We start from the raw sequence: 14,397 nt of genomic DNA on the forward strand, positions 1-14,397 counted from the left end.
TTGAATGAGGATGCAGTGGGAATCACCGCTCCTGCATCTTTCAAGTCCTTAATGGTGGCACCAGTCTCTGTAGTCCCTCCAGGAATGCAGTATTACTTTTATTTTACTATTTTTCTGGGTAGAGGCAGTTTTAGTGGCTTTCACTTGGCCTTTCCCACTATAGTAGTCCTTATTCCACAGGTCAAGGAGCTAGTTGCTGAGGATATCTATTTCAATCGTGCATTCTGGAAGTAACCAAAGGATGAGTTCAGGAACCCACTAGGCCCCCTGAGATAGAACTGAGCTAATAATCCTTTTATCACATGACCTTATAAACCCCTGTCCTGTCTGGTGGATCACAATAACATTTTGAGTCTTTTGGAATTACTCTCAGTTCCGAGCCAGTGTCCAGTAATCCCCCAAAAGTCTGATTATTTCCCTTTCCTCAAGGTAAATGACCATAGAGTCCCTTTGGGGAAGATTAACAGTATAATTCCCTCAAGGAGCTACAACCTCCCCTTTATTCAAGGGGTTCTGGGTCTTTAAACTGGCTCATTTCTGAGAATTGATGAGGGCGATGACTTTCTCTTTCTTTTTTTTAAAAACAATTATTTATTTATTTATTTTTGGCTGCATTGGGTCTTCGTTGCTGAGCACGGCCTTTGTCTAGTTGTGGGAGCGGGGGCTACTCTTTGTTGCGGTGCTCGGGCTTCTTATTGCGGTGGCTTCCCTTGTTGCGGAGCACGGGCTCTAGGCGTGCGGTCTTCAGTAGTCGTGGCTCGCAGGCTCTAGAGTGCAGGCTCAGTAGTTGTGGCGCACGGGCTTAGTTGCTCCGTGGCATGTGGCATCTTCCTGGACCAGGGCTCGAACCCATGTCCCCTGCATTGGCAGGCGGATTTTTAACCACTGCACCACCAGGGATGTCCGATGACTCGCTTTGGTAATTCACGTTATTCTTAGGTTTAATAGACTTAGAATTCTGAATCCAGTGGGCCACCCATCATCTGTTTCTTTCCTAGGAATGCCATGATAAACTAGCCAATGCCATAGGTCTCCACAAGTCAAACTATTCTGATTACTATTTACTTTGGCTCTGCTCTCCATTTTGGTAACCATGCCCCATTTGCTTTTGGCAATTGAGTGTTGCTCCTTGGCCCCTGCCACCCCAGAATCCCATTATCCCCACTGTGTTTAGGGATCCTAGTTGATGGTAGCAGTTCCCACTGTAATTTCTGACCTACAGAGAGGAGCAACCACAGAGCTCTTCAAGGATGCTGGGATTCCCCTCCTAAGTTGATTTCTCTTGGTCGTGGTGAAAGGTGTGTCCTCTGACCCTTCCAGGGGAGCTGAGCAGGTCCAGCATGATAAATCCAGGCTAACATTCCAGTTTCCTTAAGCCTTTTAATATTTCCTCTACCATACCAACATGGTTCTGGCATTTCGGCTTCGTTCAGTACTGCTTGTTTTCTATATGTCCCATCTGTTCTTTGTTCCTTTTTTCTTCTTTCTGCTTTCCTCTGGATTAATCTTTTTTTTTTTTTTTTAGGGGGGGGCCGTGCCATGTAGCATGAGGGATCTTAGTTCCCCGAGCAGGCATTGACCCCATCTGCCCTGCAGTGGAAGCACAGAGTCCTAAACATGGGACTGCCGGGGAATTCCACCCGGATTAATCATTTTTTATCTTCACTGTTGGACTTTTACTTTGCTTTACCCTTTTAATGGTTGCTCTAGGGTTTACAGCATACATCTTTTTTTTTTTTTCTTATTTATTTATCTTTGGCTGCGTTGGGTCTTTGTCGTTGCACGCGAGCTTTCTCTACTTGCGGCGAGCGGGGGCTATTCTTCATTGCAGTGCTCTGGCTTCTCATTGGGATGGCTTCTCTTGTTGCAGAGCATGGGCTCTAGGTGCACAGGCTTCATTAGTTGTGGCACACGGGCTCAGTAGTTGTGGCTCGCAGGCTACAGAGTGCAGGCTCAATAGTTGTGGCGCATGGGCTTAGCTGCTCCGTGGCATGTGGGATCTTTCCGGACCAGGGCTTGAACCTGTATCCCCTGTGTTGGCAGGCAGATTCTTAACCACTGTGCCACCAGGGAAGTCCAGCATACATCTTTAACATGTAATCTGTCTTGATATATCATTTCACATGTAAGGTAGGAACCTTTAAAGGATATACTTTCATTTCCCCCCATTCTTTTGCTATTCTTGTTATACTTCTGCATGTATTATACATTCCTTAGCGTATTACTATTTATGTTTTAAACAATTATCTTTTAGAGATTAAAAAATGAGATGATTCTTTTCTGTTTACTCATATATTTATCATTTTTGGTGCTCTTTATTCTTTGTATAGATCCGGGTTCCCATCTGGCTTGATTTTCCTCCAACCTGAAGAGCTTCCTTTAACATGCTCTATAGTGTAGGTCTGCCGGCAGTTAATTCTCTCACTTTTTGATTTGTTTGAAAAAGTCTTCATTTTCGAAAGGTATTTTTGATAGGTATAGAATCCCAGATTTCCAGTGTTTTCCTTTTGGTACTGTATAGATATCTACATTGTGTTGTCGCTTGCATAATTTCTGAGGAAAAGTCTGTTGTCATTTTTATCTTTGGTCATCCGTATATAATGTGTCTTCTCCACTCCTACCCCAATCCTCCCCAAACTGCTCTCACGTTTTCCCTTTATTACTGATTTTAGCAATTTATTTATGATGTGCCTTGGTGTGTGTGTGTGTTGTAAATGTTTGCTGTACATGGGATTCATTGAGCTTCTTAGATAGTGAGCTTGGAGTTTTCATCAAAATTGGAAACTTTTTGGCTATTTTTTTTTTTTTTTTGGTGATACGCGGGCCTCTCACTGCAGCGGCCACGGCTCACGGGCCCAGCCACTCCGCAGCATGTGGGATCCTCTCAGACCGGGGCACGAACCCGTGTCCCCCGCATCAGCAGGTGGACTCTCAACCACTGTGCCACCAGGGAAGCCCTTGGCTATTTCTTTAAATATTTTTCCATCTCCCCTACTGCTTTTCTTTTCTTTGTTGTTGTTGTTGTTCAGGGTGATTTTTCTTTAATTTTCATTTTATATTGGAATATAGTTGATTAACAATGTTGTGTTAGTTTCAGGTGTACATCAAAGTGATTCAGTTATACATATACATGTATCTATTCTTTTTCAAATTCTTTTCCCATTGAGGTTATTACAGAATATTGAGCAAGGTTCCCTGTGCTATACAGTAGGTCCTTGTTGGTTATCTATTTTAAATATAGCAGTGTGTACATGTCAATCCCAAACTCCCCATCTATCCCTCCCACCCTCCCATCCCCCCTGGTAACCATAAGTTCATTCTCTACATCTGTGAGTCTGTTTCTGTTTTGTAAATAAGTTCATTTGTATCAAATTTTTTTTTTTTAGATTCTGAATACAAGCAATATCATATGATATTTGTCTTTCCCTGATTTACTTCATTTAGTGTGATAATCTCCAGGCCCACCCATGTTGTTGCAAATGACATTATTTCCTTCTTGTTTTTTTTTATTTCCTTCTTTTTAATGGCTAAGTAATACTCCATTGTATATATGTACCACATCTTCTTTATCCATTCATCTGTCAATGGACATTTAGGCTGCTTCCATGTCTTGGCTATTATAAACCGTGCTGTGGTGAACATTGGGGGTGCACATATCTTTTGAACCATGTTTTTCTCTGGATATATGCCCAGGAATGGGATTGCTGGATCATATGGTAACTCTATTTTTTACTTTTTTAAGGAACCTCCATACTGTTCTCCATAGTGGCTGTACCAATTTACGTTCCCACCAATAGTGTAGGAGGGTTCCCTTTTCTCCACACCCTCTCCAGCATTTATTGTTTGTGCATTTTTTGATGGTGGCCATTCTGCTTGGTGTGAGATGATAATTTCATTGTAATCATGATTTGCATTTCTCTAATAATTAGCTATGTTAAGCATCTTTTCATGTGCCTCTTGGCCATCTGTATGTCTTCTTTGGAGGAATGTCTATGTAGGTCTTCTGCCCATTTTTTGATTGGGTTGTTTGGTTTTTTGATATTGAGCCACATAAGCTGTTAGTAAATTTTGGAGATTAATCCTTTGTCGGTCACATTGTTTGCAAATATTTTCTCCCATTCTATGGGTTTTTTCGTTTTGTTTATGGTTTCTTTTGCTGTGCAAAAGTTTTTGAGTTTAATTATGTCCCATCTGTTTATTTTTGTTTTTATTTCCATTAGTCTAGGAGGTGGATCGAAAAAGATGTTACTGTGATTTATGTAAAAGAGTGTTCTGCCTACATTTTACTTTAAGTTTTATAGTATCCCGTCTTACATTTGGGTCTTTTATCCATTTTGAGTTTATTTTTGTGTATGGTGTTAAAGAATGTTCTAATTTCATTTTTTTTACATGTAGCTGTCCAGCTTTCCCAGCACCATTTGTTGAAGGGACTGTCTTTCCACCATTGTATAGTCTTGCATCCTTTGTAGTACATTAATTGACCATGGGTGCGTGGGTTTATTTCTGGGCTTTCTATCCTGTTCTGTTGATCTATATTTCTATTTTTGTGTCAGAACCATACTATTTTGATGATTATAGCTTTGTAGTATGGTCTGAAGTTAGGGAGCCTGATTCCTCCAGCTCTGTTTTTCTTTCTCAAGATTACTTTGGCTATTTGGGGTCTTTTGTGTCTCCATACAAATTGTAAGATTTTTTGTTGTAGTTCTGTGAAAATTTGATAGGGATTGCATTGAAGCTGTAGATTGCCTTGGGTAGTATAGTCATTTTGACTGATTCTTCCTATCCAAGAACATGGTATATCTTCCCATCTGTTTGTGTCATCTTCGATTTCTTTCATCAGTGTCTTATAGTTTTCAGAGTACAAGTCTTTTGTCTCCTTAGTCCCCTACCCCTTTCCTGAGACTTCAGTCTCACATATTTTAGATTACTTGATATTGTCCCAAAATGAAGCTCTGTTTCTCTTTTTCAGTCTGTTTATATTTCTCTTGCCATGTATTCAAGTTTCCTGATCTTTTCTTCTTCACAGTATAATTTGCTATTAATCCAATTGCCTACATTTTTTGTTTCAGATACTGTTTTTTTCTCATATTTAGAAGTAATAGTTGATTCATTGTCATATCTTCAATTTCTCTTCATTATGTTTCTGTTTTCCTCTGCCTTCTTTAACATATGGCATGAATTCACAGTAACCTTTCTAACATTGTGTCTGCTTATCCTATCTTTTCTTTTTTTTTTGCGGTACGCGGGCCTCTCACCGTCATGGTCTCTCCCACTGCAGAGCACAGGCTCTGGACGCGCAGGCTCAGCGGCCATGGCCCACGGGCCCAGCTGCTCCGCAGCACGTGAGATCCTCTCGGACCGGGGTACGAACCCATGTCCCCTGCATCGGCAGGCGGACTCCCAACCACTGCACCACCAGGGAAGCCCTATCCTGTCTTTTCAATTCTGCACCTGTTTCTATCGGTCAGTTTGTCTCCTAGCTGTAGGCCATGTTTTTCTTGCTTCTTTTCATGCCTTTATGTTGGTTCTTTCCCTGGCCTCAGGTAGTTTCCTCTCATGCATGTGCAGAATGATACTTTGCCTTAGTTTCAAGGGGCCCCTCTGTAGATCTCTGGAGCTCTCCTTTTGTGTAGCAACTTCTCTCCAGTATTCTTCCGTAATTCCAGCATTACATTATGACTTTTGCGGACCCTGTGCGCTTTTGTCATTCAGACGTTTGGGGCTTAGTTCATTTTCTTCCTCCTCCACGGAGGCTGAAAGTAGGGCAAATGTCTTAAGGTGGAGAATGGTTGCATATTGTTGCAGGCTTCTCCCTCTACTGGGATTTTGTTCCCTATACACCATAAGAAGGCACAAGATCGGCTTTTCAACCTCAGCCACCTCTCGCTCCAGTGTGGCTCTTACAAGCCTTTGACTGAGAGCCTGGTAGGTGTCTGTTTTCATAGCTGTGTGAAAACAGCCTTTGGCTCTTCTGAGTCTTTGTCTCCTGCCTCCAGCAAGTTTGGTATCAGGCTCTGCCTCAAGCGAAAAATCATGCATGTTTTTGGCATGTCCCTCTTTCTGTACAAGTACTGCATGTGCTAAACATTATGACACTATAAGAGATTTCACTCTAGCTTCCAGCCTCTTGCACCACCTTAGAACTTCACAAATGTTCCATGCGGGAAAACTAGCTTTGCGTCTGGTTTCTTCTAGTACTGACTTGTTGTGTATGACCACCAAAAACTCTGTTCATTTCACTTTCCCTCAGTAGCATCCTTCTGCTTAAGCCAAGTCCAATCTTCAGCCCACACCCAAAAGCATCATGTACCCCCAGGAAAGACAATGTCCAGCAATCATCAGTTCACATTGGACAGGCTCTTCCCTCTCTGGAATTCTGTTCATATAACCTTTGTTGCTTCCACAGCTCTCCAGTGTCTTTACAAATGTGATTTTGCAATTGATTTTTTGTTTTCCAGTTTTGCAGCAAGAAAACAGGCCTCATGAGACATAATACATCCTACTCAGAAGTGGAGGCCAGACTTAAATAGGGCTTAAGACTTGTTTTCTACCAGGAGGAGGTTGTTGCACCTTCGCTCAGTGTGACTTCTCTTTTTGAGTCCATAGTTCATGACATTGCCACCTACCGGTCTCTAGTCAGACTTAGAAAGCTGCGCTGAAAGTGGGTGCTGGAGCCTTCGGCTTTGGCCTGCCTGGGTTTGGCCCACCTGGGACTGATCCAAGCCTGATTTACATTCCAGTCTGTTGTGTTCATCTTTACAGGACCAGGAATAAAACCTCCAGAGGAACGGACAATTGAATACCTAGAAGAAGTTGCAATTACTTTTGCTAAAGGACTAGCTGATAAAAAGATCTCTCCAAAGAGAGACAAGGGATTGGTAGAAAGTGAGTGTCATTATTAAAGAACTAAGGCAAAGCTTCTTTCCCGGGAATTTAATTTTATTTTCTATAAATCCGAAATGAGGAAGAGGTAAGTGCATTATTTACTCTTAAGTGTAAAGTCAACCTTAAAGGATGCAATAACTCTTCTCTAGGCTCAAGTCCTGGACCTTACACTGGTTAAAGACATTTTTTTTTAATTTTGGAAAATTTTAAATAATACCAAAATAGAATAATGTAACAATGTAATAAACACCCATGTACCCAACACCAAGCTTTAATACTTACCAACTAATGTTTAAAGAAGTGCTTAGGTTGAAATTTAGATTGTTTATGTCAGAGTAAAGAGCAGTTCTTTCAGATGGCTAGAATCACTGCATTTTTATGGAGTTTACAGAACAAACTAACAAGGGAGGCTGGGCTCTTTCCAGTAAGGATCTAAAAGCATTTTACCTTACAGAATTGACATCGTATGCCATGAGTATTCCATTTGTCAGGCAACAGATTTACAAAAAGGTGGAAGAAAGAGTACGAAAGCAGACCAAAGGCCTTTATCCTGCACCTCTGAAAATAATTGATGTGAGTTTTTACCCCGTACTCCCACATTTCTCATGTTTCTTCCCTTTGTCTAGAGCAAGTACTCTTCATTGCCATTCTGCACCATGTTTGCCAGTACTGAAGTTCCTCATGCTGCTATCAAAGTACTTACCAAAAATAACACAAGAGCATAGCAAGCTATGAGGATTTATATAAATGGATATTTGGGGAAAATTAGTGCCAGGCATACTTTTTAGTTGATGAGCTTAAAATTACCAGTTATAAACCAAGAAAGGAACCTATGTCATATCAGTATAACAAAACCAGTAAAATATTGGACATTAATTAAGAGGTAGTTGAAACAAAATTAATGGCTGTATTCTGTCCTTAGTCAAAACCATTGTCATTACCTAAAATGTCTCATTGACTTTCCATTGCCATAATTATGAAAAAGATGTAATGATATAGAGAAGTTCTGGAAAAGCTCAAGGAGGATGATTAAAATGATCACAGAGTTGAAGTAACATCTGTCTCAAGGTAGACTTTAAAACTTATAAAATCTTCAATCTGGAAAGTCCCAGATCGAAAGAGCAATAATTGAAGACAAGATCAATAATCAAAGATTTCAGAATTGGAGAATGAATTAGTCAACAAGTATATTTTGAGCCAAAGACACCAAAGTATATAAAATATGAAACGTGGTCCCCTACTTCCATTCACCTCACACAGTCTGGGTTGGGGAGATGAAACACATATATGTGGTAAGGCAGATGGCAGGATGGGGCGGTATGCAGCTGCATAGGGTTAACGCCACCTAACTGGGACAGAGGAAGTTTGCTAAATTCACTGAGGAGGGAACGATCCCTGAAATTGTTAGAGAATACATGATGAGAAAACCAGGTAGGATGGGCATTTTGAGCAAAGTTACAGAAGCTGGAAAGCATGAGGCTCTTCAAGGAACATCAAATCAGATCAGTTTTTGTAGGAGGATAATGCAGTGTCTTCAGAAAGGCAGACCGAAGGTGGATTTCAAAAGGTAGACAGTAATTAATTAAGAAATTTCATCTTTGTCCTATATAGATCATAGAGAACCGTTTTCATGGCAGTGAGTAAAAATGGATTAGAAACAGAGACAAAGTAGATCAATGAACTAGGAAACTGTTCTGGTAATTCATACTTGAAGTTTGAATAAGACCCCGAAATAGAATAGTAAAAGCAACAATACGAAGGTAGTAAGAGACTTGCCAAAGAGAGTTAGGAGTCAAGGTTTAGAAGTGTTGAGATTAGGTATTCAGGAAATTCAAGCAACAGTAGTTTAGACAGAGAAGTCGATTAAGGATATAGATTGATTTATTTGGTTTTTTTTTAATCACCATTAAATTATGGTGATTGAATACAGGGTTATTTCTTTTATACTTGCTATTGTACTTAGGTTAGTACTTACCCCAAATGTTAAATTGAATTTCATGGAGTTCATGATTAATGTGATAAACTAAATGATGTTCCTGAGGAAGAATAAATAGAGGGGGAAATGGGCTGCAAGTGGAACTTTGGGGACCTGCCCACATTTGGAGAACAGGAGAGGAGCCGGAAGAATAATTCAAGCAGGAGGGAAGGGAGTTAAGAGGAAAAGGTAAACCTATTATTGGACTCAGAAAGGGGTGATGACAACTCTTTCTCTGACAAAATAACAGGATTCAAAGGATAAGGAGGTGGAGTTTGAGCTGTGGAACCTCTGTGCTCTTTTCCTATTCTGACTTCTTAATGCTCTTTCCTTCTGTTTTATTTCCTTCCATTGTATACTAGGTTGAGCAGTAGCCTCAGAGATGGAGAATTAAGTCAGTCTTAAGCAATAAGGCACTCCGTCCTCTTCTCTTTCTCACTCCAGTCTAGACTTTTGACTTACTCTTTGAAGACTAACAACACTAGCCACTTTTTTCAGCATTACTGTGTATCTTGCCAATCGATTCCAACAAGGAACAAGTACTTTATCTGTTTTTTAGGTAGTGAAGACTGGGATTGAGCAAGGGAGTGATGCTGGCTATCTCTCTGAATCTCAGGTAAAATTATTTCCTTTCAGTGTTTTATTATTAGAGACAGAAAAAGCGAGATCCACAATGCTGTGTAAAACTGAAAAAAGGTAGAGTATTCAAAGCCTAGTAAAAAAATGTTTTCTTCCAGTGGTTGTCATTTCTTATGATTAATCTCAGTGAGCAAGTAGGTGCTAAGAAAACCATAGTAGTCCCCAGATATTTGAACTTGCTCTCAATAAGGAGGGTGTAACTAGGAAAAGCAGGGGCAGAGTTAGAATCCTTTCAAAAGGAATCATTTGGACTTTTTGTTCTGTAGTTGGGCTGGTTTTGTTGTGATAAAGTGAGTACATTGATACAAAAATATGGTTCTTGTTAGAGCCTGGAGATAAACCTGTGAAGCCCAGCCTTCCTTTGGTGAATTAGGAAATGAAGGGAAATGTTTTGCACCCACTAAGACAAGAAAACAGAGCAACACACGAACCAACCTCACCCCTTCCACTTCCTAACGAGTTGGTGGTATTGTAGATTTTAGTTGTTTGGGTTGTTTTGAAGTTTTAAGCAATCATTGAAGGATGACTGCTCTTCAGTAATAGAGTAAAAGATATCTGAAGAGCTCAGGACAAGTTCCAGAGAAAACATTTCTTATACTGGGTTGCTTACTGCAGTGCACTCTGATTAATTCTTTTACATTATCACCAGGTACACATATACATATGTACAGAAAGATTGAAGCATATTTCCCAAAATAATTAGCCTGTACACTGTACTCAGTATTTTCTATTTATTCTACTTATCACAACCTGCTAAATTCAAGACCACTGATAGATTTCTACCCGTGGTTTGAAAATCACTGGTTTATTGAATAGAGCCTACTTTGCCAAGATTAGTAGAACATTGTTTCATGTTCTCTTCAGACATGAAGGCAACATTATTAGAGGGATTCCTTCTTTTAAGTGCTGTTTGCAACCATGTAAGCGTACCAGTAAATTCTAGTAATATTGATGATGGTAATAGCTAACATTGAGGCCCAGTCATTTTACTAGTGTTTTCATTTATTTCCCACAACAATACTGTAAAATAGGTATTGTTTTTCCCATTTTAAGGATGAAGAAAGCTTCACAACTGGGAAATGGCAGGGCCAGTCTTTAAACTCAGTTCTTTCAAATACAGACTCTAAATCTCATGCCCTTTCCCACTAAGTTGAGACTTGTTCTCTGTAAGTGTTAAGGTCCTTTTAAAGTGGCAGATATCACATGGGGCAGCCTGCTACCCTGGAAGGAGAACTGGAGTTGGGAGTCATACTGCCTGGGTTCAAGTTCTGTTTCTGCCCCTTTGAGGCAGTGTGGCTTTGAGCGAGGTCAAGTTCTGAGCTTCCTCTTCCCAGTGTTTAAAATGAGAGAGGTGGTTGAGATGATTGGTCCATTTTGGCTCTGACACTCTAATTCCATGAAAAAAGTTACCACAACCTCTGGTGTAGAGAATCTGAGAGCTCAGTTATATCCAGAACCTTTCAAAGCAGTAGTTGGAAGTGGAACAGATGAGGAGAGTTAAAGAAAGATGCTCAGCAGGAGACCAACTTCAGCAGCTCAGGACCTGAGGCTTTGCATGTGTTACCTCTGCTCTGCAGAGAAACTGACCCCAAAGAATCCACGTCTACAAGACTGAGAAGTTCTACCTTTTCTTCTTCCCTTTTTCCAGAAATTTGGAGAGCTTGCAATGACCAAAGAATCAAAAGCCTTGATGGGACTTTACCGTGGTCAGACCCTATGCAAGAAGAATAAATTTGGAGCTCCGCAGAAGGAGGTTAAGTAAGTCAGCTCTACATAGGAAGCCCCTGTGGATTTCAGCACATGCTACGCTTGTCGATGTCTCTGAAGACCCATAGAGCTAGATTTATGCCTTCAGTCTTGCCCTAAACCTCTTCTGTCCTGAGCACTTTAGGTCCCTATTCCTACGAAGGATTTTTTCGCTTTCAGAGTTCTGCCTGTGCTGAGTTTTCTCCTGACCTCTCTAATGTCTCCTGTAGAGGCATTTTTGTCTCACTATTGATGTCCCCTAGAAATATGGTTTAGGTTTCCCCTTCCTAAACCAAATATACACACTGTGTGCTGTTTAATGACCTTGTCTCTCTCTGTGACTTGAGATACCCTCTCTGGGAACTCACTCTTCTCCCTCATTAAAAAAAGTAAAGCCTCATTCTAGTCGTTAAAGCCTTGTCCTTCGTTTAGCTTACAGCCTAAGCGTTTGAGAGCCTACTTACCTGTTTCATATCTATTCTCTTCAGCGAGCCTTTCAGTGTTATGCTGCCCAAATAGCTCTTCAGCATCTTAAGTTTAGTAATGCCCCTAAACTCACCCCCTTGCTCAGTGGTTCTTAACCTGGGCAACGTTGCCACCAGGGGACACTTGCCAATCTCTGGAAATATTTTTGGTTGTCACAGCTGGGGAGGGAGGGATGGTACTGGCATCTGGTGGCCAGAGGCCCAGAATGCTGCTAAACATCCTACAGTGCACAGGACAGCCCCACAACAAAGAAGTATCCAGTCCAAAATGTCAGCAGTGCTGAGGTTGAGGAACACTGTCTACCTGAATTACAGAGAGGGATTTGTGAAAGCAGCTAATGTTACATTCTCCAGCCGCTCACATTTAATGAGATTGCAATCCAAAGCAGAAGAGGAAATTAATAAGAAGCCCAGGTGAGAAGACAAGATTCTTGCCAAGAGGGCTGATTTCCAAATTAGAATATGAAATACAACTGTAACTGCTTCTCCAGCACACGTGGTGATCGGTATCAGTCGGGTTGTCTGTGTACCACCTAATGTTGACAATATCTTGCATTCAGTGGGTGAGATGAATTACTTCCATGCTGCAGTGGAATGATGATATGGCCACTTAAATCTGAATCTCTTCATACATACTACAAAAATTACTCTTAAATTTTAAATTGGACTTCGCTGGTGGCACAGTGGTTGAGAGTCCGCCTGCCAGCGGTTACACGGGTTCAAGCCCTGGTCTGGGAAGATCCCACATGCCGCGGAGCAACTAAGCCCCTGCGCCACAACTACTGAGCCTGCACTCTAGAGCCTGCGAGCCACAACTACCGAGCCCACGAGCCACAACTACTGAAGCCCGCATGCCTAAAGCCCGTCCTCCGCAACAAAAGAAGTCACTGCAATGAGAAGCCTGTGCACCACGATGAAGAGTAGCCGCTGCTCGCTGCAACTAGAGAAAGCCCGCCTGCAGCAACGAAGACCCAACGCAGCCATAAATTAATTAATTTTAAAAATTTTAAATTATAAAATGTTTACTCTTAAGCTGATTAGCCACTCCTGACTCCTACTCTGGTCTGCATGTAACTCTTACTGTTATATGCAGATAGCATATAATACCACCTGGAGAAGCTGTTATTGTGTACCAGTACACAGAAAAGACAGGCAGCATGCATGTGAAACTCATGTAAGAAGGAATAAGAAAATGAGAATCAAAATACTTAAGCTTACGGGCTTCCCTGGTGGCGCAGTGGTTGAGAGTCCACCTGCCAATGCAGGGGACGCGGGTTCGTGCCCCGGTCCGGGAAGATACCACATGCCGCGGAGCGGCTGCGCCTGTGAGCCATGGCCGCTGAGCCTGCGCGTCCGGAGCCTGTGCTCCGCGACGGGAGAGGCCACAGCGGTGAGAGGCCCGCGTACCGCAAAAAAAAAAAAAAAAAAAAAAAAAATACTTAAGCTTACAAAAATTCTCCCCCCAAAACAACCACAATGCAAAACTATAGCAGAATGCTTCCAAACTTGAATTATATATCCTTAAATAAATATTTACAGATAAGAAAAGAATCACTTTCTTTTGAATCAGAAGTTCAAAAACTCAGAATTAAATGGGCAGAAAAACAGGATGATGTAAGAGTTGACCTAACTTGGGAAATAAATTGAAAAAAGGTAACATCATCTTAGAAATGAAGAATAAATTATAAGGTATGCAAGGCAGAATAGGTTGAACCGAAAATTTAATAAAAATCATTGAAGAAAGGGCATCCCCCTTCCTGCTTTCCCAGTTGTCAGTAATAGTTCCACTTCTGTCTCTCTAGGCCTCTTCTCCCTTGCCTCGGATAATAATTTGAATTCCTTATGTATTTTCTTTTTATAAATTAATGTTTTATGCAAAGAATGCATTCTTAATCTCCTTTTTTAAACTATCATAAGGAAGTTTGAATACTAGATGAATGTTTTGTGTTTATGGTTTGAATGTTTTAATATAAAAGGAATCCTTCAGTATGAATCCTATAATCTTTTTAGTCAGTGGTACGACTTGGAGACTATGTATGTGGGTACATACAAGTTAACTTGTTCCTTTTCATCTTCTACTGAAAGATTGATGACTTCCAATTTTTCATTATTGTAAACATTGTATGACTGTTCATCACAGCATATCATCTTGTGCATAAGTGCATTTCTCTAGAGCAGATAGTAGAATTACTGGGTCGTAGAAGATGCAATTTTTGGTTTTAATACATTTGACCTCCTATATAGGGCAAAGTATATACTTCCATCAACCATGCATGAAAGAACAAAATTTTTTATACCCTCACTGTTACTTTTAAAATTTTTGCCAATCTGATGGGGAGAGAATACATTTTTTTAAATTTGCATTTCCCAGATTATTAGGGAAATTGGGCATTTTATTGGCAATTTGCTTTCATTTTCTATGAATTGCTTTATATAAACCCCTGCCCATTTTATTGGGTTGTCTTTTTTAATTGATATGTGTGTTCTTTATATTTCCCCAGTAGTAATCCTTTGTCTGCTATACCTGTTGTCATTTGTCAAGCAAATTTTTAATTTTGGTGCAGTAAATACATGAGTAATTTTTTCAGCTCCTATTCTTTATGTTTTTCTACCCTATTTTCTCATGTTCTCCAGTTACTTAACACTCACCATATAAAAATGTGTATT

The 14,397-nt window shown here is 40.5% G+C and overlaps 1 protein-coding gene across 1 annotated transcript in view; it reads left to right on the plus strand.

The window, feature by feature from the left end:
* HADHA (hydroxyacyl-CoA dehydrogenase trifunctional multienzyme complex subunit alpha) overlaps positions 1-14,397 on the plus strand; it is a 54,674-nt gene that overhangs the window by 20,124 nt on the left and 20,153 nt on the right. Inside the window, exons 8-11 of the mRNA XM_060169140.1 lie at positions 6,763-6,885; positions 7,340-7,458; positions 9,420-9,476; positions 11,148-11,257. Coding sequence (XP_060025123.1) covers positions 6,763-6,885; positions 7,340-7,458; positions 9,420-9,476; positions 11,148-11,257 — 409 coding nt within the window. The remainder of the gene's footprint in view (positions 1-6,762; positions 6,886-7,339; positions 7,459-9,419; positions 9,477-11,147; positions 11,258-14,397) is intronic.

Source organism: Lagenorhynchus albirostris, chromosome 13 (assembly GCF_949774975.1).
Source record: "Lagenorhynchus albirostris chromosome 13, mLagAlb1.1, whole genome shotgun sequence".
NCBI classification, from domain to species: Eukaryota; Metazoa; Chordata; class Mammalia; order Artiodactyla; family Delphinidae; genus Lagenorhynchus; species Lagenorhynchus albirostris.